At 40.8% G+C, this 25,210-nt stretch overlaps 1 protein-coding gene across 2 annotated transcripts in view; it reads right to left on the bottom strand.

Moving 5' to 3' along the window:
• The window catches only part of nhsl3 (NHS like 3), an 81,768-nt gene that overhangs the window by 51,084 nt on the left and 5,474 nt on the right, over positions 1 to 25,210 (bottom strand). The window contains exons 1-2 of one of the 2 annotated variants that reach the window (XM_066717338.1): positions 10,280 to 10,779; positions 9,305 to 9,552 (exon numbers count right to left, since the gene is read on the bottom strand). In XM_066717338.1, coding sequence (XP_066573435.1) covers positions 9,305 to 9,552; positions 10,280 to 10,356 — 325 coding nt within the window. In that variant the 5' untranslated portion in view covers positions 10,357 to 10,779. Of the gene's footprint in view, positions 1 to 9,304; positions 9,553 to 10,279; positions 10,780 to 25,210 lie in introns of those variants that run through there. The other variant, XM_066717339.1, reaches the window with a different exon arrangement.

Consider the following 25,210-nt stretch of genomic DNA (forward strand, 5'->3'; position numbering starts at 1 on the left):
CCAGCTACCCATGCACTTTAAGATCTGATGAAATTGTGCAAAAATAAATAAAACAATTGTTCTCTGTAAGTTCTGTAATGTAATGCATTTTTCTAGGGAGACAAATAGGCACATCAGACTAGTAGTCTAGGTGAATAAACACATAACAGAGACAGGGCAATTAAGCTGAAGGTTGGTAATTTGTGATTGTGAATCATTTTGAATTTCAGATGTTTGCAGAAACTGTCTCTCCGGTTTTGGAGTTCCAACCATAATTTGCTGACACTACAGCTACTTACTCAAGGAGAGGGAGGGGGGGAAATTAAATTCAGTCACCCTGAATCACAGACAGACCCACCAGCTTCCCTTTTCCGTTTAATAACAGATACTGATGGACAGTGACAGTGTCAGTTCGAGGCTCCTAATTAATTCTGCGGGAATCAGGATTGTGAAGCTCCCGTCTCTCCCTCCTGGCCTGTGCTCTACAAACAACACAAGGCCACTTCAATGTCTGCTCCTGCACAGAGGCAGTGCTTAAATGAACTTCAACCATACAAATAAAAAAAAAAAATCAAGACAATGATACTAAATTGAAACATGTAAAGCAAAGAGTTTGTTAAAAAATATATTAAAAAAAAAAATGACAGCTTCTCATTGTGCCTCAAATAAATCCCCTGTGAACCATTGCATATTTATCTCGGCATAGTCATTTCATTTTCTTTTGTAAATTGCTCCTCCAAAAGTATAATTTATATTAAAGCGCTCTGTCATTTCTGCAACCCTGGCACTGCTGCTCTCTTATTTGTCCAACTGCATCTACCATTACCTAAATGCCTTGACAGAACAATCGGAGTGATTCAGCACAAAACTATTCCATAAACACATGTAAATACATGAATCACTGAAGTGTTCCTACCACATAAATATGCATAAATATATACTGTGTTGTTTACTAAAAAAAACTCAAAATAAAACCCACACCCTTCTTATTTTTACCCATCCCACCTGACCCCCCACAACCTTCTTCTATTTCCACTTGTATGCTTGTAGTCCTGTATCATTTATTTCTACCTAAATCCCTTTAGATTCCATTAAATACTACTTTTCAGTCATTCCTTTAAAGGCTTCTCAATTTCCCATTTAAAGAGATGGGTGTCTTTGGTCTGTCATCAGCTTTCAATCAGTAGCACAAAATAAGGGTCAGACTATGTTCGGTCAGGACTTTCATTTCACTGTAAATTACTGACAGCGAGTTAGGATACCGATCAAGGTACTTGTTACTGGACGTCTCAGTGGCATGGGAGGAATGAACTGCATGTTATAAAGCGAGAATGCATGAAGTAATCCAGGCATCAAAGAAACAGGATTTGTGTAACTCTGCTTCACAGGTGGTATGTTGATACATCAGTGAGATGGATTCATGCTCACTTGCTCCTTCTCCCGCATGAATATGTACTCACTGGGAATATATTTATGCGAAGATCTCATGCATCGCATTGGACTGCCATATTTTATCATTCTGTAATGCTATCATTGCTATCTGTCAGACATAAATTACATAGATTAAATGCTATGTATCTATATATCTATATAAATAGTAATCATAATAGGATAACCTGATTGAAACCATGTTGTTGATTTGTTTAAACATCTTTACAACATATGTGGAGTGCAATACATTTCTTTGATTATTCTTTATTGTATTTGGAGCCCTCTGGCAGAAATGAAAGGTATTGCACTTCTGGGGAAACTCGACTGCATTACATTGTTTAATTATCTGGTCTTTATCTAAACATGTCCAGGCCTAACACAGGCTGCCACAATAGTACACACAAGAGCTCTGGCCTGGGTGAAGACCTGTGTAAACCCCAAAGGCTGGAACAACCAAGAATCTAACAACAGGGTGAACCTAAAGCACTGTGCAGTAGGTATGTAGCTCACCCGTCAGAATAATTTCCTATCCAGGGTTGGCAGCCCTACAGTATTCTTGTTCTTGGATAGAATCATTAGGGTTTAAGAAAAAAACATAACAATAGCATGAGGCAATGGCACTCCAATACTCAAAGCATTTAGCCCTGTTGTATGGTTTAGTAGAAGAAATACTATATTCTAAGACAAAGCCAAGGATGAGATCTATGCCTATATATGAGTATTTCCCTTCTAAAATCAACAAGATTTTGATCAACAGATACAATATCACAAATCCGACTGGTCGCTGTCACACCAGAGCGCATGTAATCTCAGAGCAGGATACTGTATACGGTACTTGGATGTACTTCAAAAACACAGGTACAGTGCCTTCTGATGATTTATAATGCAGTTCCCCATTACCTCCTCCATGCCACCTATGTTTGTCTTCGAACTGTGTGAATGGGTGGGGACGAGGGCAACGGAGAGACTTTTATTAGATTACAAGCTTTTGGAAAGGCTTTCTTCCCCTCAAGGGTCATAGAAAATAATGCTGTTAACCTAAGTAATGGTGTGTATTAAATTAATAACCATGTGACTGGAGTCTCGTCTGTTTTTATTTCAGACCTCACAGTGAAAGAGCATTAAGGAAAAATGCAAAGGAGAAATGACAATCAACTGATTCTCACAGTTCAGTGCAAGGCAAACCAAGGTCTCTGGCACTGCTACCTTTCTATTTCAATTGAGCCCTGAAAGATTGAACATGTTGAATGAGACAATAAGTTAATCCACAAAAAATAAAACACGTTGTTTTGTGTGTGTGAGTGTGTGTGTATATATATATTCACTTGCAAATATATACCAAGCTAAAGCTGGATAAGAAGCCTGTTTCACAGGGTATTGCATAACTTAGTAAAGGTTTAACAGGGTTAAACAGGCCAGGGGTTCAGTGGGAGCCAGAAAGCTATGCTCGCATGTTGTGAGATAGCGCTCAGTGTGGCGTCGGGGACAGCTGGTAAATATTTTCCTGAGGTTGACTTTTGATCACAGGAGTTTCTTGCCTGAGTGTGAGTCACCAGAAAGTGCCTTTAAATTCAACATAATTACACATAGTACATCACACACAACCTCTCCCACTTTCTTAGTGCATTCATCTCACCTAATTCCCTATGCCTTGTAAAACAAATAAACTAAATAAATAAATAAATACATCTATTTCAGGGAAGTCATGCTCAACATACACTTTCATGTTTTTCTTAATTTAAACTATCTCTGAGATCCGATTAATTTATGATAAGTGCTTAAAAGTTCCATCCTATTGAATACAACAAATATCAGTCCTCAGTACTTCAGTATTCAGTACTCTTTAAATTCCAACTGATAACCTCACCAGAGTGACAGCTAATACAGTACATCCTTATTCGTGAAATACGACACGGAGCCACAGGTCTGCTGAATCACCTGGAATGCACAGAACGCCTGCTGCTTTAAAGCCAAGTAAAAGCATCTTATATGTAAGTGGCAGGTTATCCTAGCACGCCTCAATTACCCAAGAACAAATTATAAGCCATTGAAGAAAATCATCTTCTGTGCCCCAAACTCTATACATACAAATAATAACGCATTGATTTTTATTTTTGTTTGTCTCTGGACAGTTTCTTTCAAGGCATTCACACCTTTAAAGCATAAAAAGGCCCTAGTTACAACATAGCCAGCATCCTCGTTTACCTTGGATTTGTACATCCAACGGACCCCGATGGGGTTTCTCTTTGATGCATTGGGATGTGCATCGGCACTGACTGCAAGACCCGACCGGAGCAAAGATGGAAAGGAAAGATGAAGGCCAATAAATTAAATGTATTTAGACTGTCTTTTTCCCCATCCTCTGTGCCCCGAAACAATGATCCTTTCCCAACGTTTATCCAACCAATTGCGAAAACAATCTCAAATTAAAGTCTGCCCTAATTGTTCAGAAACTCTTGTTTTCATTACTCTTGAAAGAGAAATCGGTTTATTTTACCCTGTAAGCTATCTGGGTTTTGCATAAAAATAAGGTTTGCTGAACCTCTGAACACCAATAAAACAGTACAATGTGACTTTAAATTACGTATACATTTCAATGCCTGATATGGTCTCCTACAGTAATTAAAGCACATGACAAACTTGACTACAGGTACCACAACCTTCCCAGTAGTAGTAGTATTAATAATAATTGAGCAATTATAATATATAAATTATATTAAAAGTTGATAGTGGCTGGATAAAAACCTGTGATGCAGGTCAAGAAAAGGAAAGAATGCTGTGTGCTAGATGAGAATTAATCAAAAGAGCATTTTTCCCAGAACATCGTTTTGGACCAAGAGCCTGAACTCCAACTGGAAACTTGTTCCATATAAATATATTTTTTTCTGTCAGATCTGAATCTGTTTTTACTTAATGTCCAGGTGTTCTGAGTTCAGGAGTGTGCTGCCAGTCTGAGGGACTGGTGGAGGAATCTCAGAGTGCTCAATCACTGCTCCCCGAAGCCCTTATCATCATTAGAAGACAACAATTAAGAACAATTTGGACAAGCCTGGCAGATAAAATAATCAGTTCTGTGCTTCATTTCCCATTATTAAAGTGAACCCCAAGAAAATAAACTTTCCAAAAACATTTTACCCCCCACCTGCCAACTTTAAATTAAATATCTTGTGAATTAATCATTTGAAATATGTAACCTGGAATTACTGAGTTTTCCTCCTGGTACATTAAAGCCTCTCGGGGAACTCTTATTAAGCTCAGGCGATATTGAGAAGATTTGGCTTCAGTGGAATTGCATTGTTCCTCAAGGTCACACTCAAGTGTTCACAAAGGCAGCTTCCTCGAACAAAATGAGACCCGAGACAGACAAAGACTCATTGAGATATGTCACTCTACCCTTGCACATTTCTTAAAGATGAGGTCCAAGTTAAGGTACTGTGATCTGTGTACATAACTACTGTACAGCAGATAAAAAAGACTTGTTCTAAAGAATACGACTTGCAAACATGTGGCCCTCTGCCTCTGAATGCTAAAGCTTTGCACGCTTTGCAAGTCATAACAGTCAATTTCATTACAGACACAAGGCTATATTTGAATATATATTCAATTATACAATACATCATTATGTACCTAGCAACAGACATAAGTGGTTAAGACAATAACTGTTCTGTTACCCCCATCCCAACTCTACTTTACCAAGATCTGATCCCTTTTCAGCTTTGCTTGCCTGTTACAGGCAGCACAAAATAAGCATTATGGCCACATACATAAAGTAATGCTCATGATTTCACAGATATCTGTACTGTGTGGAGATTTGATACTGGTGTTTTATTACAACTTTACACAAATAAACAGACTACACTGCATCCGTCCAATTCAAACTCAGAGGTCAGCAGAGTGAAGCTTGCATCACTCTCCATTCCCCTAAGGTTAAGCAGCTGCGGTAATGAAAAAGGCATAAAGTAAGAAACCATTCCCCAATACTGAAAATCCCACTAGGTTAGGAAAATGATCTCACAAAATTCCTTAACTTGGTCAGCTAATATCACAGTTACACAACAACTCTAAGCTTTGTGCAAGCTGGCATCCCTAAATACTGTGCAGGTGCCCTCTGTCTTTTCGACATGCAGATTCTTGTATCCCATCCACAATGTACACGTCAAAGCCGGTTCTCTAATGTTGCCTCATTAGGAAGAGCTATACAGACTGTATTATCTGTGACTCTTTAGCAAGGTGCTCTGAGTGATTGCTGTTGACAGGACTTAATGAATACAAACCCAGCACGGGTCACACGATACACTGCGGCTTGATGAAACCGAGGATCAGTAATGAAGGAAAGGGGGCCAACTACAATACTCTTTGCCAGTTTGGTTGCTGATTGGAATTGCACCACGTCTCTCCACTCGAGCGGGAAGAGCTCCACTTTGATGGGAGATGCACACGTAATGGGCAGACAGACACTCTTTTAGAAAAGCAATTGATGTAATTACGCAACTATGTAGCTCATATCCTCTGCACTGAGCTCCGCATGCCCTGGGCTCCCAGGTTCTAGACACTATTGTGCAAATGCCAGCTGACTCGGCATGTAGCTTTTCAGAGGCGTTCGACAACAGCTTGTATCGACTCAAACTCCCATCAAATGTGTTTATTTGTCCTGTAGAGTTACACGAGATAAGGGCCTTGGTTACAGCAAAGAGGTGTGGTCAGACCATTGTCAAGCCCCATGGCACATCACAAAACAGTGCACAAACAGAGCTCTGTCTGATAGTCAATAGGTAAATGAATGAACTGTACATACTGAAGTTAAACCACGAGAGTATTGATTATTTCTGATTATCCTCAAAGTATGTTTAACAGGTTTTAAGATTGTGGCCAAAAAAATACAGAATACAGAACGTGGAGTCGATGAGTCATACTTCTTCTATACCAGATAGTTTGGGTGGGACAGGTTTGTTACAACAAGAAAGTTGCAGCTGCATTCATAGAAAAATGAAAAAGTACAACACTGATTGCCTGTAAACCTATCAACAAATAAAATAAAATCAGTGGGGTTTTTGAAATAGGGTGGAATTAATGCCAACTACAGAAAAAGCTTTTCCAATTAAAAAAAGCATTTGAAAGAATTTCAAATAAACATTTGTGCCTTTGTAATCTCCTCTCCGAATCGAGAAGCTCTCAGTCCAGCGCATAGGGCTTGTCAGCAGAAGACCGTTTTCCCAGGATTTGTATTTTTATTTTTTGCAAACGCACACAAGGGCCTACTATAACCCGGCATACTGAGGTGAATAATGGCAACTGCAACTGGAAAGTGGGGAAGTGTAGGGAACATTTCATTAGCTTAGCCTTCATTTTACCGTGCATTTCCCTATGAAATGGTGCTCTGACCTTTGACGCAGCTTTTTACAGTCAAATGCGTGTCCGCTGAACCGTGATCCATCAGTTGATCCGAGGATAACGGCTGTACTGTGAAGGTTAAATATAGATCGGAAAAAAATGCATTTTTCCTACAGTGTTTTAAAAACGTTACAGCGGAAGAATACTAAAAGGTTTTGCACAGGTACCAGCATTTTCACACTCTTTTCTGTGGATGTTTAATATGTGGAGGCTAATTGTAATGATGCGTGTGGTTCTCAAGCTCCTGGTTTCGCTCGGTGCCCTCCTGTGACTCTTAAAAGTCAATTTTGCAAGTACAAATAATTCTACTTTCCCATCATTAACTATCCTCAAGCATGCAGTTGAATTCACATGCAGAACTGAACAGGGTTTGAGCACCTATCAAGTCCTCTGCATTTAGCATCTATCAATCAATTCATTAATAATGATGCAAGTTTTCTGCATACAATTAAAAAAAACTATATTTTACAAATATCTAAAGAGCTGGGGGAGGCTCTCTGCATCATTCATTGTGAAGATTACTAGAGAATTACTTTAGAATTTCTTTATTTTCATTATTTGGAAATCGCATCATCCAAAATACACACATATAGCTGGTTGATAAAAATGAAACCTAGGGTACAATACAAGCAAACAAAATTTACAGGCATAGTTTAGACTTCTAAGCTTCATGTTATCCCAGCATCGTTAATGTAGCAGAACAGGTTTTCAAGAATGAGGTCCAATGATACTTCTATAATTGTGCATCGTTTGCAGAAACAAAAACATTGTTTGTGTAGTAGGTCATTGATTTTCATCGCCTCTGTGTGAAACATTATAAACATTGCCTGTAAAGAGTATGTTTGTAAATGTACACACATTAAAAATGTGTAAGAGGAAGATACCCCTTGAGCCGACAAAAAGTCCCCAGTCCTACGCTGCCTCATCCCAGAGCTCCGCACAAGCGAAAGGAAAAAGACATGGCAAGACAACAAGCAGCAGCACAAGTGTTTGGATACAGAAAGTAAAGTAAAACCTGCTACATCATTTTAAAGCACTGAATGTGAATGTGAGCAGTAGAAGGCAAAAACTCCACAATGAGCACTGAGGTCTGAAGTAATTGACAGTTAGACTCAGGAGGCAGCCAACTACAGGCCGGCCACAGTAAAACACAGCCTTGCTAAAATCAGATCACCAGAAAATTGCAGTGAAATCCCCAAGTACCACAAATCTGGAAATGACCTTTCCTTTCCAGGGAAAAGGCGTGGGGGCATGACAAATCCAAAAAACACTAAAACAAGTCATAAATAAAAGGATTTTCAGTTATATATTGGCTGGCATATCATTTCAGTATTAATTACAGTAGGCAGTATCAAACCACACCACATTCTCAGTCCAACATGCAGGTATTCCCCCACACAGGCCTGGAAGAAGTTGGCAGATACTCCATACATACTCTAAAAAAAAGTGTAAAAAAATATCACAACAAAAAAGCCTTTAGGCTGGGTCTACTTGAATAATTGTTTTAAAAAAAAGTTTTAATATCCATGTAGCAAGTAGAGCAATACGATGTAATCTTTCTTTCCTTTGACTTGCAAGCACGTGGTAGTAACAAATCTTCTCTATGAAAGAACAGAACCTTCTTGTGAAACTTTCAATAATCAACAAGTGAGCGATTAAAAGTTTAAGATGGAAACTCTGTCGTTACACAATAATATATGTGTAGCACTGTCTTATCTGACATGTGACAGCATAAACAACAATTACTTTGTGTCTGACATATTTCTTCTCTTACTATCTGAACACTGTACTAGTCTGTTCTGCACCAGCTGTAACCAGAATCAGTGCCAGAAGTTTTCTCATTGAAACAAGCAGTTTGCAAGGCCTGGCAAATTATTATCAGGATTGCAGAACTATTGGGCTATTGCAGGACTGGAGACAAGGTCAGACAGGAGTCGAGGACAGAAACTGGGACATCTGAAAATCAAACTCGCCTGAATTAGAAGTCAACGGAGGTAATGGGAGCTTTTACATACCATGCCCTATGGCCACTGGACATGCTGTTACAAGAAATACATGAGACTTCAAGCCAGCACAGCCCTCCCAAAAGGTAGAGTAATGAGGAATGTGGCTGACAGGCAGTGTTAATTACTCAGGGGCTACTATGGCCAGTGACACGCAGTTCATTATATTTAATGTAGCTTTAAAAAAAGGAGGCCCAGTGTACAAGCTTGTGGACGTTTTTTAAAGCAGAGATTTGCCTTTTAAATTGCAACAGGCTGCAACAGGCAAATAAAAGCTATGGCACTCCACCATTCCACAATGAGAGTGATACATATGGTCAGAAACCATACAGCATGTGCACATAATGAATCATACAGATATATATATATTCCTTTAAATCATTAAAAAGTACACAAAATATACAAATAAAAGTTAAAAAAATATATACATACACAGTAGTTGCCCTGAGCAAACTTGTTTCATTGCAGAAGTTATATCCCAGCTACAGTGAGGCTCTTACCTTTGGCTGTGGCGGGGTCTCCGTGATGGAGCGTTTTGTTCCTTCCCTCTCCCCCTTTGCCTCCTCGGCTCTGGACACTGCTGCTGCCTTTCTTCTTCTTCTTGCCCTTTAGCCAGCTGAACGCCCGGCTCAGGGATCCCCCGCGGTGCTTTTTGTTTTTGGTGGACTTGCTCTCCCTCGCCAGGATATCGGTGATATCCTTGGGCACCAGATCCCCGGCGTTCTGTGCAGACATTCCTAGAAGCCCCCTGGAAGTTCCGAAAGAAGGGAAGAAAAAAAAGTTGTGCTGCCTCAATAAACTCCGGAGAGAAGGAAAAAAAAAAAAAAAAAGACTGGAGTACAAGAGATTCCTCCGGTTTTCTTTTGGTTTGTTTGTTTATAAAAATAAAACTGTATCCATAAACCAGATGACTCCCCTAGCAGGCTTTGTAAAGCAGATTATGAATATTATACACACATGTATTTCACTATGAAGAGCAGTCAACACACAGCCAACTTATCGCCAAGCTCCTTGTGTAACAGCAGTTTACTCAATGCACTGTTTCTGCACAACGACGTCACGAAGGAATCACATCCAATTCATTAGCAAACGTTTAAAACCAAAAAAAGGAAAAAAAAAATCTGTGAAGAAAGGACAGGGCATCCAGCCATCTTTTATTAAATTACTTTAAAACATCCTGCCCGCTAAATCTTAATTTCCATGTTGGTAGCGTAGTATTGCCGTGCTGGAAAACTGGGGAGCTCTGCCTATTTCCTGTAACTCCGATTCAGCATGCAGCAGCTCAGGCAGTACACAATCCTTTAAAGTTGACAGAGCGAGGAATACCCACACAAGAACTGTCCTTCTTCTGTTCACTAGCTCCCCTGGCTTTGAGTGTGGTGTGTGAGTGCGTATATGTCTGTGAGTGAGTGTGTGTGAGTGAGAGAGTGAGAGAGAGAGAGAGAGAGAGAAAGAAAAAGATCACTTAGCCTCACAGACTTAATCCAAACTTCAGCTTTCCCATTAAAATCCACAGTGAGGAATTGGCACTTCTCTCCTCATTCTTGCACATGTAGTCATGTTTCACATTTCCCCTGCTCTCTGCTGTACTCCCTTCACATGACACTACAAAACCATATTTTCCACTCCTCCCTCTCTCTCTTCTCAGCAGAATTAGCTGTGCCTGCTGTTTTGCATTTCAGCCCTTCTCTTCATCAGAAGCACTCGGTTCAACGCTTGTCACTTCTACCACATCTTTGCTCCTCTGAAAAATGGCAATTTAAACATCAAGCATAAATCACTTAAAACGTGTCAAGAGGATTTTCTACAAAACTGTCAGTGTCAGGAGACCCGAGCAAGTTGCACAAAACTCTTTGAAGTCAAACGGGAAACTATGGGCTGAGTTACCTGCCCTTAGCAAACACAGCACCGCCTACTGCTCTGAGCTGCAGGTACGCTTTGCAGGCTGAAATATGATCCCGACTGAGCAGAATTGACACAGAGACACACGCCCGCACGCACACACACACACACACACAGGGGAGGCAAATCTGCACAGCCTATTGTTGCTGCTGAACTAATAAACCTTGTCACTTTGGCAGACATTCTGTGCCCTACAGCCTGGACCGAGCCCCGGTCAGGTCCTCTGGCGACACTACAGGGAATCACATTAATCATTTAACTGTTTAGATGCCCAGACGGGTGCGGGGGTTTACAACAAGGAAATAAGTCAAGGGAAACATAGAAGAGGAACGGACTTTGATTTGCTTCTGCCTGACAGGACACACAGTTTGCAGAGCAGTCCGATTCCTGGTGGTTGACTGGAAAGTCTGGGTCACAGTATTCAAGTCAAAGAGAGGAGGACCTGTGACTGGTGGAGTGCGTATGTCCGGATCATTCGCATGCTTTGAGCCGCAGGCAGTGGCTGAGAATTGAAACGAGCTCATCTGGTTTCAGCCCGGACTAGATTTTGTTTGAGGGTTAAAAATGAAAAAAATTAAAATAAAAAATAACAAGAGGCAGACACACCTCTGTGTAATAGCTCTGGTGACGACAAGGACTCCATTATGACAGATAACACCTCTCTATATTAAGATATATTAAACAGATTGTGCAGTGCAGCACACTGTTTTAAACAGCAGGGTGTCTTAAGGGAATCAATCCACCCAAGTTCTTACGTAAATAACGTAACTACATACTGGCTTCATTAGATCATTGTAAAACCATTTCTCAGCCAATGGTTGAGGGAGCAGCACCCCTCACACCTCTGGTTTAAAACTACATATATGCCAGGCCAATTAATCCGTGAATGTCCGTGCTGAGGAAGGATCAGGACTTCTGGTCCAGTCAACGTGCCATGTGGTCACCCTTTACGAGGCACGAACAATGCACTGCAGCTGTGAGCAGGTGTGCTGGCCTGCCAAAACCCAGTTATGGTATGAAGGATTTCCATAGAAGAGACCAAGGGGTCTGGAAATTAATTTGTGCCGCATTTCATAACACTCGAGCTCAGAACCAGATCTACCTGTACCCTGGACAAAGAACAAAACTGAACACTGGCGCACGTTTGGCCTTATTCTTTCATGTTTGCAAACCCATAGTGTCTGTATTTAAGTTACAGATCAATCAAGTTGCACCTTGTGATGTCAAAATGCAGAAACGCTCCGAGAAACACCAGGATTTAGTTGGTTAAGTAGGGAGAAACAAACAAAAAAAAAAAAAAGGTATAGCCTCCGAGTCTCAGAACAGGCCAAATCCAGATTCTTCATATACTGCCGATAACTTATGCTAACCTCCCTCTTGTATTTTTTTTTTTTTTTAAATGTAAGTCTAACCTGCTGTGACAGAACTCTGGTATTTATAACCCTGTGCCTTACCCCAAGCAAGTTGACCCAGTGAACTGCATAAAAATGTTGCCATTACTCCTGCGGCCATAGACCAACACACCGTACCCTGTGGACAATGCAGAACCCTCTTCGGGAAGCTGTCTGTGCTACCCAGGAACAACGAGGAACTGGATATGCTAACTTGCAGCACAGACACGCGCACAAGCTGACAAACTCTCAGGTGTCATATGTATTTTACTTTGAAGTGTGAGGAAAAGGATGATCAAATCTGACTTAAATACAACATACTACGAGTTGAATGAATGAGTGAATTCCTCCAGGCTGAAAACGCCAACGCACATCTGAGAGTACATGCAACTTTCACCTTTTGGACGTAAAACAGGGGTTAGCCGTCACACTGTCCTCATGTTGCCTCTCCGGGTTAAATAGGGCTCTGTTCCTTGACATGTAAATTACAGCAGTCGGCCGAGTGAGTGATGGTAGCTAGTGGGCTGCAAAACATATCAATTTGGCCATGTGATCTGACTGCATTGTGTTGATGGCAAGCACACTGAGGTCCAGATGTTCAATACCATACCAGCAGCCTCAGGACATGGACACATTCATTCATCCATTTATTTATTTGTTCTTGTTTTTTCATCTTCCTGCGATGTTACAGGAAATCTCATAACCAGCGAAAGACTGTGGCTAAAGGAATAATAATCAGGGTGCATGACTAAGTGCAGTCAGAGCACTGGAAAAGCGTAGAGGTTTCCTTTTTTCCATCAGGCGCACTGTTGTGGGTGCAGGAGGAAAGGCCACAGACACACAGGGGGTGTTCTCCACTGGGATCTGCATCCTGTCATCTCAAACACATGGAGCCGCATCAGTGTTATTCACATGGACGGGGAAACCTATTCGCAGAAGTGCTGAATCTGAACTTTTTATTTAACAGAACAGAACACACTCTGGGTGTGAAGTGAAATGGACCACGTTGGTCATTTTGCTTCATCCTGGGGAAGTGGACCCTGCTGACGTCTATTGGTTGTGGCATTTTAATCGGGGGAAGTGAAAAAAATATGAGCTAGAAAAAACATTTCTGTTCCCTTCCTGTATAAATATTACGCACGGTTATCAATGGATGGAGACACTCCACATTAAAACACGTGATGTTATCACCGCCTTTAACCAGCTCAGCTGTACTTTACTTCTGCTGCTATAAAACTAGTTGCCTTTTTTCTGTATGTGTGTGTGGGGGGGGGGGTGGAGGGGTATATAAATAAGTAAAATGCCCAATTTTAAGCAAATGCCACAAAATTGGAATTAACAGAACACTTACTCAACAGGAGACCCAGCTAATCAAGGCCTTAACACGCACACTGCTGCCTCCCTCATCTCAGACGGGCCGCTGCTGCAGTGCCCCGTGACAGGCCAGCGCTCGGCCGTCTCCCACTGTGGACAGCTCTCCAGTTCTGCTCTCTCTTCCTGTGGTCGCAGCTCCGATGACTCGGGCAGCGGGGAACAATGGGAAGGTGTTGTCACGCACTCTACTGCACTGTACACTACCTCCCAGAGTCCGGATCTCTACCAGCAATGATTAATGCACTGTTGCATAGAGACGGAGGCTGCTTTGGGTAAATCACTCTGAAACAGAGGAGGGAGTGGCTGCAGTACATGCGAGTTACCAGTTCCTTTCAAGTTATCCATTGTTGTCTTTTTTTTTTTTAACCCGAAGTGGAAATCTGCGAAACCAGGCTTAAGGGTGGAATGAGTCGTCCAAACAAAGAGAGACAGAGTTTCTTTTTTAATGATCGAGTCTGAGCTCATTAGTTATAGGTTAAGAGCACAGTTTCAGATTACTTGTTTTCTGTTTACTTTGCTTAAAATGTTTATACATATGCATACATATACATATATATAAACAAACAAACACAAACATAGGCTATATACACACACACACGGTTTGCAAGGGTTACTCAACAACCTTTAAAGTCTGTTAAAAAACAGGACAAAAAGTAAAAAACAAACAAAAGCTCAATGCAGCCACAGTTGAACTGCGTGCTCTTCCTCACTGATAAGCTGTGAAACACCGAGTCCAAGGTACCAGGGTTTTCGATTTACACTGTTCTCAGCAGCTACACCAAGAGTACAAAACACTTGAATACTGATTACAATTACGCAGTGTATTATTTCATACATGAATGGGAAGAAAAGTTAGTTTTCCCCCCTCAGACACACTGTACATTTTTTTTTTTTTTTTTTAATAGGCTACATGTTTTCCAGGTACATGAGCGTGGGAATGTAATACCAAGATTTATTCACCAACTGTAAAGCAAGATCTGACTGGTCCACTGTAGCACAGGTGAGATGACTCATGTTGTAAACCCAAAATAACAGGTTCTCCATATAGCACAGGCACCTGACATCAATGACTGAATAAAATCTGTCCTGCATATGGGTTCGACAAATACAAGGCTACCAGCAAGCACTGTGTTTATGAGAGATTTATGTGCATTTCATTATAACAAGAAAGATGAGCGGCGCCTGGATAAATTCTGTTAAAAAAACTGAATTATTTTAAGACAGTTGTTCCTTCTATATACATGGAACCAGAGCATTACAAATATCTAAGAAACAGCATAAACACAAGTAAATAAACTGTGACCAGCACACTTCATTCACGTCTGCTCTGTAAACAGCTGCTGTCACCATAGCAATCTCCACCAAAACAGAGCTGCAGTGCGAGTGCAATGCGGTGGTGAATCTCGCAAACCAGCCATTATCATCATTTCTCCTGGTCTTTCATCACATCTAACTCGTAATTGCAGCAATCTACATAAATGACTGGAGAGTGGTGGGGGTGAGGGTTGGGGGGTGCCCCCTCCAAGTTCCTGACCAGCCTGTTTCATTCATACCTCCCTGCACTCTTTCACTTGTGACAAGAGGGGAGCCGACAGACAGGAAATCCTGGCTGAATTGTGGGATCAGTTGTGGCGGGTTGTGAGGCGATGACGAGAGCCACACAGGACAGAGGAGAGAGAATCCCCCCGCTGCAGGGAATCCTGTATGTTGTGTGTTTAATTAAGGCAGGATTTCCTTATTTTTATTTAGTTACTTACTTATACATGGACGCCAGCTATTTGCATTCAAGGTGAAGATAACACATTGTGTTCACCCCATACAGAAAACTAGCTCTGTAGTCCAAATAAATTGAGAATAAACCTCATCCATTATGGTTTTATTTATTAACACAGCACTGAAGAAATCACCCACACAGGCAATTTAGAATCACTTTTCCTCTCCTAGAACCAAGGTTAGGATTTACTAGTGATTAGGTTTTACTAGTGATCAAGCAGACTTTTCTCAGGGTAGAGTTTTTATTTTTAGATACATAAACACCCAAAAATCTGTTTTCAAATATCAAAAATATCCACTTTCCAAATTGATTTATTTTTATAGACACACATCTCTCCATACATAGTATAGTGCAGGCACACAAGCCCTCTGTATTCTACTTTACTTTAACTTGAACGGCACACTTGAAAAGCTATAAGAACCATATCATGCAATGCAATCTGTGTTGGGATACTATCTTTAAGACACTGTGATCCCACATTACCTTCTCCAATCAACATCGCCATAATGCCATAGTTCAGAGCATGAGCATTCAGGATAAACCAACAGGGAAGCTGAATAATGGTACTGGACCAGACTATATACAATTGATCTTGGTGCAAAGGTATTAGATATATAGTACGAATCCTCAAATCCTGGAGGGCAACAGGTTTTATAGGGTTTTCTGAATGCAACGTTAGAATTTAAAAATGGTTCTCAAAATAGTCTAGTTCCGCCACTATGGACTACTGTGCAGATATGAGCTCAGGTGGAACACAATCGTGAAGAAATCTGGAGTCAATTAGATTCCAGTAAAGAATCACAGAAGAAGATTTAATGAAACACAGGATTGACAAATCACAGCCGTATGGTTTTCCCCTGCAATAGAGAGGCCTGCGAACTCTGCCCTCTTAGAAACTAACAAGAATCAAGTGACTACATCAGCAGCACTTCTGATGAGAGGCTTAACAACTGATTAAAATCATGCCGATTTCTATGATGGCAGGCACTTTCATGTTTTTCAGTTTCAGTTTTTTAATTACATCAGTTATGCCGCACCCGCTACTGTGCATCTCCGTTAACTGCACTGCACTTGGCTCCAGAATTTCGCCTGTATGGGCCGGAGGAAAACATCTGGTTCTAAGACAACAGTGACTCTCCACTCAGCAATGCAAGTGTAACCAATTCCCTATACACAAAGCAAAACAAAAGCGCAATTCTTTCCAAGCAGAAAACATGCTGAAGGCTTCTATTAATAAACCCCCCACCCCCCACCATAAAAATGGGTTGTAATAATTGTTTACCAGGAAAGAGATGCTGCCAGCAGAGGAAACGCCTACCAGCAGTGTTTGATAATGAACACACAACTTATCCCAACAGAAGACCGATTACCAGCAGAAAGTCACCATTGCCTGTATGCAATATAAGCAACATACACAATACTAGCAAATGTATTGGGACATAAGGAGCGCCAAATTACAGCCACCTGCAATGTAATGACTGCTGCCATGCTTGTGATGGTCCGACTCAACGATGCCAAGCCAGGCTTTCTGTCGGCTGCTGCTGTGGGAGGAGCCTCTTCCCAATTCCAGATCCCAGTTTATCCCGTGGTTCAAAGGAATTGAGATCAGGAGGAAAGCAGGAAAATGTGTTGATAAATGTACCAGCCCTCAATATGAACACTGGCTTTACATACTATGTTCGGGTGGGTCCTTTACAAGGTACTCATCATGACCTCTAGTGCGATTCATTCCTGGCAAAGGGAGGCTTGATCCTTTACTATAGATTATATGTAAACACACACAAATCAAAAGCAAGAGCAAAATAAAGCAAACAAGAATGCATAAGATGACAAGGATGGCAGTCAAAATAAAAACAGAACAAATACGGAAACCCCGTTTCTAGCTGGCGGCTTTGAAACCGTCTCCAAGAAATGGTTTCCAATAAGAGACATAAACCATATAAACCATGAAAAGAAATAAGCCATGAAACACATGTACATCAGCCCGTGTGAAGACTTGAACAGAGTTTAGCGGAGACCAAAACAAACTCTCTAGGGCCAAAGCAAACAGTGAGAATAAATCCTCAGCAGTTTACTGTCCTTTCCCATTATCTATACGGGCTCTCTCACCCAAACAGTTATTTGCTTTTGCTTTTAACAGGCTCTCTTGGTAATCAGCACACTGAGATGGAGCTGGTGCTGCAACACAGTGCATCAGTGCCATATCGTTATTCGCCAAATCTCCAAAGCACATAACCGGTACAATGTCCACGGAACAAGAAAAAAACAAGAAAATGTTCAAAAAGGTGTTCAAATGTATCCAAAACCGAACAGTTTTATTGCTCTGCATGGCACCATCTGTTTGGAGAGGAGTTTCTGTGAACTTTCTACAGGTCTGAAGACAGAGTTATTGATGTGATGGAGGCAAGAAAAAAAAAAAAGTTTTTGCCTGCTTGCTAAATAAGGCCCGGGGCTCTGAACTCCAGATGTGGCTCCCAGATGTGAATGCTCTGTCTGATGATCTTCTGCCTCCTGAATCACAGCAACATTCCCCTGGCACGGAGGATACCCTTTTCTCTGCAGTCACTCAAAGCTCGTGTTTCCCTTTAATGGTTGTGCTTAAAAAAATTTAGATATTGGAACAGCTTCCCACGGTTCTTCTGGGAAGAGTGCCTACACTTTATATTGGTACTTGATTAAAACATAAACCATTTCAAGAGGATTCCTTCAAATCCCGACAAAAGAAAATATTTTGGTAAAAAAAAAGATTTAGTGCTCAATTGCCATGTATTCTTCAGGTTTAGATTATATTCACGTTTCCATAGGAGACTGGATTTAACAATGCTAAACATAAGGGCTTAAAACTGGGGAAATTGTAATACATCTTAAGTTTTTATCTCTGTCTATATATGTACATATAAAAGATATATACATATAAATATAATACACGAGATAGAGAAAGAAAGTTCTTGTCACAGAGATATTTTATTTGCCTTATTTGTCTTCCCATACATTTTTAACAGAGGTTTTATCACACGCGTAGCACTTTTGATCCCTTCCTGCGGCAGCGATTGACGTTGCTTTCGCCGACATGCAAGAAGCAGACAGACAATGATCAGCCTTTCGAGAGTCTATGGTTAAAAGTAGAAATGCAGTTACAATAAAAAACAGACGTACCACACGTGCATATACCCTAACATCTTCTACCGCATGTGTATGTAACCAAATAAAGAAATGTATTTGTTCAGGTCGCCAGCTAGTGAGACATACAACAGCTAATTGATGACAGATTACTGGACATCAGATTGTCAAATCCAGCTAAAGTCCCACCGCCCTCTTCTGCTGCAGTTTCCCTCCGCAGGCGTCCGTCACGAGGAACTTTTGAACGTCTCAATCCAAACCGAGCTCAGACCGTAAAGGGACTCAATTGAACACTCCCAACATGCAATTCTGGTGTCTGGGATTTGAATTTAGAGGAACTTCTGAGGTTGCCTGCAGCCATATACAGTGTAACTGTCACAGTTGTTGGCACGTGCAGCAGAGCGAGACAATACAACTGGAGATTGCCTTTTGTATGGTAACCCGAGCTTCCCCTTTCATTCTGCAAGCCACACACGTCTCCAGGGCATAGCTCTCTGGACAGAGACCCAAACACTGTCTCGAATGTCTTCATGTCGAACGCCCACGGCCTCAGCCTGAAGACCACCAGGAGAATTGAGTTTTGATCCCTGTGCTGTTTGGGCCTAGTTCTAAACCCTTTCCCTACTCTTCTCTCCATTCTTGCAATACAAATTGGGGCAGCTCATCTAGTCAATCTATAACAGTCAAACAGTTGAGGGCCCACAACAAAAAGTACGCAGGTGGCTTCTGTACAACACAGCTCCAGCCCAGAGAGACAGTCAAGAACACGGGAGGGGAAAACTAAACAGGACAGAAATCTTTTAAGAGCGTTTACACTCAAAGTGGGATTAGAGGTCTGGAAACTGGTGATAACTTTGATTAGAGCATTTCTGGATGTGCAGCTGTAAAAGTAAAAGTATAAATCAAAAAATCTATAAACTACATGGCAGCACTTTTATCCTCCGCCATCCCACTCCCCCCACCCCCTCGCTACAGTATGGTTCACGCATTACCCAGAAGATAAAGTTAAACCTTGCTGCACAATAAGGCTTTGATCTTTCCTTCAGTTCAGGTGGCACTGGCAGCAGACTGGTACTGAGCAGCACAGGGTGTTATCACAATGTATTATCACATTTACCTGTTTCATAGTGCTGACAGCTGAATTGTAGCAACTGTCCTCCCACAAAATAAAGACTCTGCTGTTCTGTAGAGACAGGGAAATAGCAGGACTGGCGTTCTCAATATTGAATTAATCAACCCTTATTTAATACAGCGCCCGTCATGCAGGAATTGCCAGAGAGCGCTTTCATTGCTTTTAAAACTTATATTATTTTTCTTTTTCAAGTTATTCATACATTATAAAGATCATTATAACCTTAATTTTGCTGGGAGACATTTTCAGGACAATGCCTCTACACTGAATAACGCTGTCCCATTTTGTTCTATCAGCAGGCACCACAACACAGGACAAATAGGGAGCAATTAAGACATTTCACACTCCTGGACACAATTGTTGTTGGGGGGGTAATGCATTTACATAACGTTGGCCTCATTCTTTGAATGGATGAGCGAAAGCTCTGTGTGGTGTTGCTCCGCTGGGCTCCTGAAAGTAGTTCCCAGAATTCTGCAGCTCCTGGAATGTTGGCCTCCTACAGACCTTCCACTGAGACAATGTCCATCACTGGCCTGCTGACGGGTCAGACTTTACTAAACTTGTCTGTTAAATGTAACAATTTATTTCAGTTTAATTTGGCTATGGAAATTCAAATGTAATTATAACAACAAAAACAACTGGGTATTTATTTCCAGCTTCTTGTGCTCTATTTTTCAACTAATTTAGGTATAAAGGGTAAGAGAGTTCCTTTACACCACCAAACAGAGATTACTGCAATGCTGAACCACTCCTTGATAGTTGTAGAGTTTCAATGTCACATTTCTGAAAATAGATTAAAATGCTGAAAATAGATTAAAACGTGGAGCAAAGAGGTTTATTTTAAATGACTCCAAAAATTATTATGTGCAACAAAATGCAAACCAGAAGGGACAGCATCAAAGCACGTTATAATTTCATGATTTTACTGTACTCAAATGAAACCTCTGTAATTTACGAGATAACTTAAAACGATGCAATTATAAATCACAGCTAAGAGATCATCTGTGAAAATGAAACTCATGTAAGCTGTCATTTAGGGCTTTGTTTCTCACAATCACACAACCATATCAGCCTTGCAGCAAAAGGCATTTTCTTCCAGTTTAGTTGCTGCCCGGGCTTTGCAAAACTTCTTTCTACATTACATCCTTTGCCAGTAACAGACCCAAGTCATTCCTAGGCAAGATAAACTCTGAGCGCTCAAACTGCATTCTACAGGTACTGACCACTGCAGACCGCAGAGAGCTGCAGTTTTGGAGATGCTTTGACCCAGTCGTCTAGCCATCACAATTTGGCCCTTGTCAAAGTCGCTCAGATTCTTACGCTGCCCATTTTTCCTGGTTCTAACACATCAACTTTGAGGACAAAATGTTCACTTGCTGCCTAATATATCCCACCCACGTGCCATGATAACAAGATTAACAGTGTTATTCACTTCACCTGTGGTCATAATGTTATGGCTGATCGGTGTGTGTGTAATATATACACACACACACACACACACACATATATATACACAGACAGCTTGTAGGCTACATCACTTGTTCTGCATTCACACTTTTGAAATCTGTATATAAAGGCCATTACATGGTTGACTGTGCAAGCCAACTGGGGACTAGGACTCCTCAAGTGGAGGTACCCAAATCGTCTGGCACGAACAGAGTTGTGTGGGCTCAAAATCAACCAGTTTCCTCAGCTTGGTACATGGCACTGTGGCCCTGTTAGGACGGTCACCTGTGTAGTGTCATTAGGAGCTGTACCCACTTCTGTTTGCACTGTGAACTTGCAATGTGTGATTAAAACCAGGGCATGCCAGCACAATTCTTCAACAAGCTGACAGAGCTGATTAAGTATAGACAAATACAAATTGGGAGTGTATAAAATAAATAAATAAAGAAACTTTCACCCTTTTAAGACAACTGTGGTGTTGACTATACTTCCCACTTGCACTGTGTTTCTCTCTCAACGCCTACAGATATTCACCACACCCTGCTGACAGCACACACTGTAGGAAGGCAAAACAGTGGGTGAAAGTTACAGTTCCACCAAATTATCTACAAGTGAAACCCTGATAGCAATAACCCCCTGACTATCAATACATATTTAAGCCAACTTGTAGGTAATCCATATTTGTTCATTCATAATTTCAGTAATTCTTCCACACATTCTTATTCAAAAATACAGACAGGCCCTGTGTGCTTTCAAGTACATCTTCAGTCATTGGACAACCTGCAGTTTCTAGACTGATAAGGCTTATTGTAATGAAAGAGATTATAAAAATAAATCCTCCTGCATTGCTCAATTAAAAAAAACAGAAGTGTTTAAAACATTTAATGAATGATTATTTTATTTGACAGTTATAACTCACGAAAGATTACAATAATAAGTGCTGAATGCCAATTTCTTTATATGTAGATTTGTGTTGGTCTGGTTTGTTTTTTGTATAAAACTAACCTACTATCAAAGTAGTAAGATGCATACTCTTAGTATGCCTTAGTAAAGTGCATTTCCAAATGCCTGCTCTCCTCTTTTTGGACTTTGTCATTTCCTCTGTGATTTGTAGTACATGCTAAACCGGGGGTTGGAATTATATTTTCAAGTGGATGGGATGCGTTTTAATCTAGTACTGTTGTAGATGATATTTGACATTGTTCACAGTTTATTTTGTAACATAGCTGGTGTGCCTGCCTGCCTGCCTGCCTGCCTGCCTGCCTGCCTGCCTGCCATATATTAATTCGTTGTTTTAATTTTTCATGTTGAACTTTTTATTCCCATCTTAAAATCTTAATCTTAAAGTTTTAAAATCAGGTAGCAGCTGAGTTCTGGACAAAGTAAAATCGTTACAAAAACTATGCTTGCCTCCTCCAGTAGGATGTCTGGGAAGCTGCATCATGTGACACAAAGACTATAAGGACTGACCGAACTGTTAAGACTCTTCTACAGCTGCCACTGAGATATAGAATATAGAATAAATATAATGCATTTTTTCTTTTCTTTTTTCGTTTACAAAAAGCATCTACATTGGCAGGATACCAATTAATCAGTCTGGCAACTAAATCAAGTTTGGAGTGTTTACTTTGAACCTTGAAATTATGCAGTTTTGCCTTGGCACTTGGCACTTGGCACTATATTGCTGTATTACACCGAGATACCTAACCCATAATGAGCCCTAACAATAGCAAGAACCCCAACCATAGCCAGAGCCAAAATCTGAAGCTCCACACACCTTGGGTTAACTCAACCAAAGAAACACAACCTTAACCATAATGGACTGTGTTTCCCAGCTTGCCCTCCCACCAAATGAAAGAAAAGTAAAACGCCTTAAAAACAAAAGCACAAATGCTCTGCCCCCCAGCTCGTTCACAACTCCCCCGCTCTCGTTTGCTATGAAACCCACCCCATCCACGTTCGACAATCTGCTCGCACACCCTCCTCAACAATATGGTAACTGACCACCCTGCCTCTGCAAAACTCTGAGGGAAACACCGATGGAAGTGTAATTGTACTGGGAAATCTAGCACAATACCAAATGTAATAAGAATCTGACGCCTAGGATTCATTCTAGTGCAAAATGTAGCTTTATTTTTTTCCGCTTCAGCTGTGAGAAGTTTGAAGTATGATTTTTGAATTGAGGCGAAAAAAAAAAGTGAAAAACAAAGTCTGCTTAACTTTGAGTCACATGAGGGAAGTTAACCTTCACCTTCAGCTAGAGGACAGTATTCAAGGTTGGTCTCTCAAATTCTTGTTTCAGCACAGAGGCCCTATGTTAATGTTCAGACTGTACAATGCACTAGTTAGAGCTCATCTGGATACTGTGGACAGTTCTGGGCTCCACACTTCAAGAAAGATATCGCTGCTCTAGAGGCAGTTCAGAGGAGAGCAACCAGACTTATTCCAGGTCTGAAGGGAATGTCCTACTGAGAGACTGAGGGACTGAACCTTTTCACCCTGGAACAGAGGAGACTACGTGGGGACTTGATTCAAGTCTTCAAAATCATGAAAGGCATCGACCACATCAAACCAGAGGAGCTTTTCCAGATCAGCAGGGACACACGCACCTGGGACACAAATGGAAATTGGGCTTCAAGGCATTAAAGATGGAGACACGGCTTCGCACAGAGAGGCGTCACAATCTGGAACAAACTCCCCAGCCATGTGGTTGAAGCTGAAAATTTGGGAACATTTAAAAACAGACTGGATAGGATCCTCGGATCACTTAGTTATTAATGGACACCAAATGAACACGATGGGTCGAATGTCCTCCTCTCGTTTATAAACTTTCTTATGCATTAGCACAAACGTGGGGACAAGGTGCGTTAATTAACCTCTGTAAGAAGCTCAGTTCCAACCCTTCCAGAGCACAGTTCAAATCAAAAACAAACTGCCTAAGCAAACCTTTATTTTGAAACAATAATTCACTTGCACAGGGAAGGGCAAAGGAGGAAGTGCCTTTGGAGAAGGTTCTGTGAATGAACATGTGTACACACATGGGGTTAATGTATTTCTTTTCATCTTTAAATATTACAGGCACTTAATTGTGAATAGGTTTTGTACTGGACTATGGAAAACTTAAATTTTGCCAGAGTTAAGGAGTTGTGGCTGCACGGGCATTTTTTGTAAATCAACAAACAGACCGATCGTTCAATTGCCACCCTGATGAGGGTATCACCTGTAGGTTAACGCTGTAAATCATACAAAGTGTAGCTCAGTCTTAAAGCAACATGAATGAGGATGGAAAATGCAGTAAGGTGGGGCCTGCTGCCTTCCTCTAAAACTAAGAAAAAAGGCCAGTGTCAATCAATAAGCAAGAGGGCAAAATCTATTGTTTTTCACACAGCATGTTTTCAATATTATAGCTTAATAGCCCTGAACCACTGTGTCACACTCCCAGGTTACTGACATGGCACATTATTGTGTTTGATACAACGAACCCTAGCCTCCATTGATATGCTACTAGCCAAAATATATTCCATTTATAATGCTCTAAAAAGAAAAAGAAAAAAAAAAAGATTTGGAGTACAATCCATTCCAGCACAGTGAGGCAAGTCACATTCCTTTAAATGCTGACTTAACTACCACTATGAAACAATATTAAATTGATGAAAATAATGAAGCAATTTAGTTTTCTCACAATGTGTGTGTGTGAAAGTACCCACGTCAGTCAGTCAGTGTGTGTGTGTGTGTTATGTGCCTGCGCGCGCAAGTTCATTGGAGGGTTTATAATAATGCAGTCACTGAAGACAAATGTATGAGGTAGTGCTGCAAACCTGAAAGCCATTTTTTTCAGAGATCTCAAGAGCATTAAATAAATGTTTTGCCAGGACACATCAGACTATTCCCAACAGCAGCTAATTTATCAGAGGAATAAAAACAAAGAGCAAATAAAACTATTACAAAAAAAAAAAAAGCAGAGGCGATGACACTAGACTATAACTCACACACACACACAGTCAATGTTCACAAAATGGTATTTTAAGAATACAAATCCCTAAAAGGGTTTGCAGGATATCTGAAGACGTCTCCCTTTCTCCTTTTAACATTCTCTGCAAACACAGCGTACGATCTGCAACGGTTTTACTTCTCTGGTGAAGTTGTGATGAGGATCACAGGCGGAAATCTGTAAGGTACGATTACGATTATGAATATTTTCAGCACTGAGTAAGCAGTCCGTTTCACGTGTTAATTTGTCTACTGATAACATAAGTTTTTCATTTTT

Source organism: Amia ocellicauda, chromosome 11, assembly GCF_036373705.1.
Source record: "Amia ocellicauda isolate fAmiCal2 chromosome 11, fAmiCal2.hap1, whole genome shotgun sequence".
Taxonomy (NCBI): Eukaryota; Metazoa; Chordata; class Actinopteri; order Amiiformes; family Amiidae; genus Amia; species Amia ocellicauda.